This window comes from Aythya marila (assembly GCF_965140915.1).
Source record: "Aythya marila genome assembly, chromosome: Z".
Classification (NCBI taxonomy): Eukaryota; Metazoa; Chordata; class Aves; order Anseriformes; family Anatidae; genus Aythya; species Aythya marila.
This window is the reverse complement of record NC_139080.1, coordinates 26,261,859-26,264,290: the sequence shown is the minus strand read 5'-3', so window position 1 is coordinate 26,264,290 and position 2,432 is coordinate 26,261,859. Positions and strand designations below refer to the sequence as shown.

Here is a 2,432-nt window from a genome sequence, read left to right as displayed (position 1 = left end):
GGGCCGGGACGCCCTGTTTTTGGGGGCAGCCACCTGTGCTCACCAACACCCCAAATACCAATGTGGCCCAGCCCAGGGCACTGCTGGTGTTGTGACGCTACTCAGGGCATGGGGCAGAACCACCAGGGACCCACCCGGTCGGCAGCTGCCCGCCGGCCTCGGGAGCCCTCAGCAGCCTGAGGCGGCTCCGTGCCCGCCCCTCCGCCATTTGCTGCCCTCAGCGCCGGGCGCTGCGGGGCGGCGGGGCTCGGGGCTCCGCTCCCCGCAGCCTGCAGGCCCCCTCCGGGCCGCGGGGCGGTGCTGCCGCCTCTCCTTCCCTGCCTCCTTCCCTTCCTTTTCTTCCTCCTTCCTTCCCTCCCTCCCTGCCTCCAGCCGCCGCCGCCGCCGCCCGGGCAGCCGCCGGCCGCAGCATGGAGGCGCCCCCCGTTACCATGATGCCCGTGACGGGCGGCACCATCAACATGATGGAGTACCTGCTGCAGGGTGCGCACCCCGCGGGCAGGCGGCCCTGGCCCGGGGGAGGGGGTTGTGTGGGGAGTTTGGGGTCGCTCGGGGTGTGTCTGGGGTGTGTTGGGGGGTGTTTGGGGTGCGCATGGGGTGTTTGGGAGGTATTTGGGGTGTGTTTGGGGTACTAGGGCTGTGTTGGGGATGCTTGGGGTGTGTTTGGGGTATTGGGGGTGTGTGGGGGGTATTTGGAGTGTGTTGGGAGTGTACTTGGGGTGTTTGGGGTGTGTTTGGGGTATGTGGGGTGTGTTAGGGATATGTTTGGTGTATTTGGGGTGTGTTGGGAGTGTTTGGGGGGTTTTGGGGGTATTTGGGGTGTACAGTGTCTGTGGGGTGTCGGCAACAGCCGCTGTGTCTCTGTCCGCCGCAGGCAGCGTCCTGGACCAGAGCCTGGAGAGCCTGCTGCACCGCCTGCGCGGCTTGTGCGACAACATGGAGCCCGAGACCTTCCTGGACCACGAGATGGTGTTCCTGCTGAAGGGGCAGCAGGCCAGCCCCTTCGTGCTGCGGGCGCGGCGCTCCATCGACAAGAGCGGCATGCCCTGGCACCTGCGCTACCTGGGCCAGCCGGAGATCGGGGACAAGAACCGGCACGCGCTGGTGCGCAACTGCGTGGACATCGCCACGTCGGACAACCTGACGGACTTCCTGGTGGAGATGGGCTTCCGCATGGACCACGAGTTTGTGGCCAAGGGGCACGTCTTCCGCAAGGGCATCATGAAGATCATGGTCTACAAGATCTTCCGCATCCTGATGCCGGGCAACACGGATAACATTGAGCCGCTCTCCCTCTCCTACCTTGTGGAGCTTAACGTGGTGGCTCCAGCCGGACAGGATGTGGTCTCCGATGACATGAGGAACTTTGCAGAGCAGCTAAAGCCTTTGGTGCATCTGGAGAAAATTGACCCTAAAAGGTTAATGTGATTGAAAAGCTGAGGAGCTAAGCATTGCTTTCGCCAGGGACCTTCAGGGTTGTTTTTATAAAATACCTTTTGAGGGTAAATCAAAACATGGAGAGGGGAGTAAAGGACTACGTAGCAATGTTTTGCTAGTTGCAGGTACTATGTATTTTTTCACACATTTGTGGATTGTGAAAAAAAGGATGTGATTTACCTGCTCTAGTGAACCTGCTTTGGCAGGGGTCTGAAACCAATGCTCTCTGGGGGTCCCTTCCAACCCCTACAATTCTCTGATTTTGTGATTCTTTGAATAAAATGAGACACTTCTAGAAAAACAATGCCATTCAAAACATCATTAAATACTAGTATTGGTAGCGTCCCCCCCTCTTGTTGGGGAAATACGTGCTAGAAAGCATAATGCCTAGTAATCCATCAAACTTAGTGGAATTCACATGCCTTTGTACCTACACCTCAGTGCAGTTTTGTTTTGTTTTTAGAGTACTGTTCTTGTATACCACCTATTAACATTTTGTCGTGGTTTAACCCGGCTGGCAGCTAAACACCACGCAGCCGTTCACTCACCCTCCCCCCTCCCTCTCTGGGACGGGGGAGAGAAATGGAAAGTGAAGCCCGTGAGTTGAGATGAAGACAGTTTAATAAGACAGGAAAATAATAATAATAATAATAATAATACAATGATGATAATAGTACTACTAATAATAATATGTACAAACAAGTGATGCACAATGCAATTGCTCACCACCCGCTGACCGATGCCCAGCTTAACCCCGAGCAGTCCGGCCCCCTCCCCCCGGCTAGCCACCCCTATATATTGTTTAGCATGACGTCAGATGGTATGGAATACCCCTTTGGCTAGTTCGGGTCACCTGTCCTGGGTCTGTCCCCTCCCAGCTCTTACTGCACCCCCAGCCTGCCTGTTGGCAGGACAGAGCAAAAGTCTGAGGTGTCCTTGGCTTGGTATAAGCACTGCTCTGCAACAATTAAAACATCGGGGTGTTATCAGCACTC

The 2,432-nt window shown here is 56.2% G+C and overlaps 1 protein-coding gene across 1 annotated transcript; it reads left to right on the top strand.

Annotated features, from left to right (window-relative positions):
* Positions 1-255: 255 nt before the first annotated feature.
* On the top strand, positions 256-1,852 carry MED18 (mediator complex subunit 18). Its single transcript, XM_082782835.1, has 2 exons — positions 256-483; positions 875-1,852. Exons 1-2 carry the CDS (start codon positions 411-413, stop codon positions 1,426-1,428), a joined length of 627 nt encoding a protein of 208 aa, XP_082638961.1. The 5' UTR covers positions 256-410; the 3' UTR covers positions 1,429-1,852.
* Positions 1,853-2,432: the final 580 nt, after the last annotated feature.

What these genes read in the sequence shown, in the direction of transcription:
- MED18 (XM_082782835.1), top strand. Translation starts at nt 411, where the DNA reads ATGGAGGCGCCCCCCGTTACCATGATGCCCGTGACGGGCGGCACCATC. An exon ending in GATGGAGTACCTGCTGCAGG is followed by an intron (nt 484 to 874) that starts GTGCGCACCCCG and finishes TGTCCGCCGCAG; the next exon opens with GCAGCGTCCTGGACCAGAGC.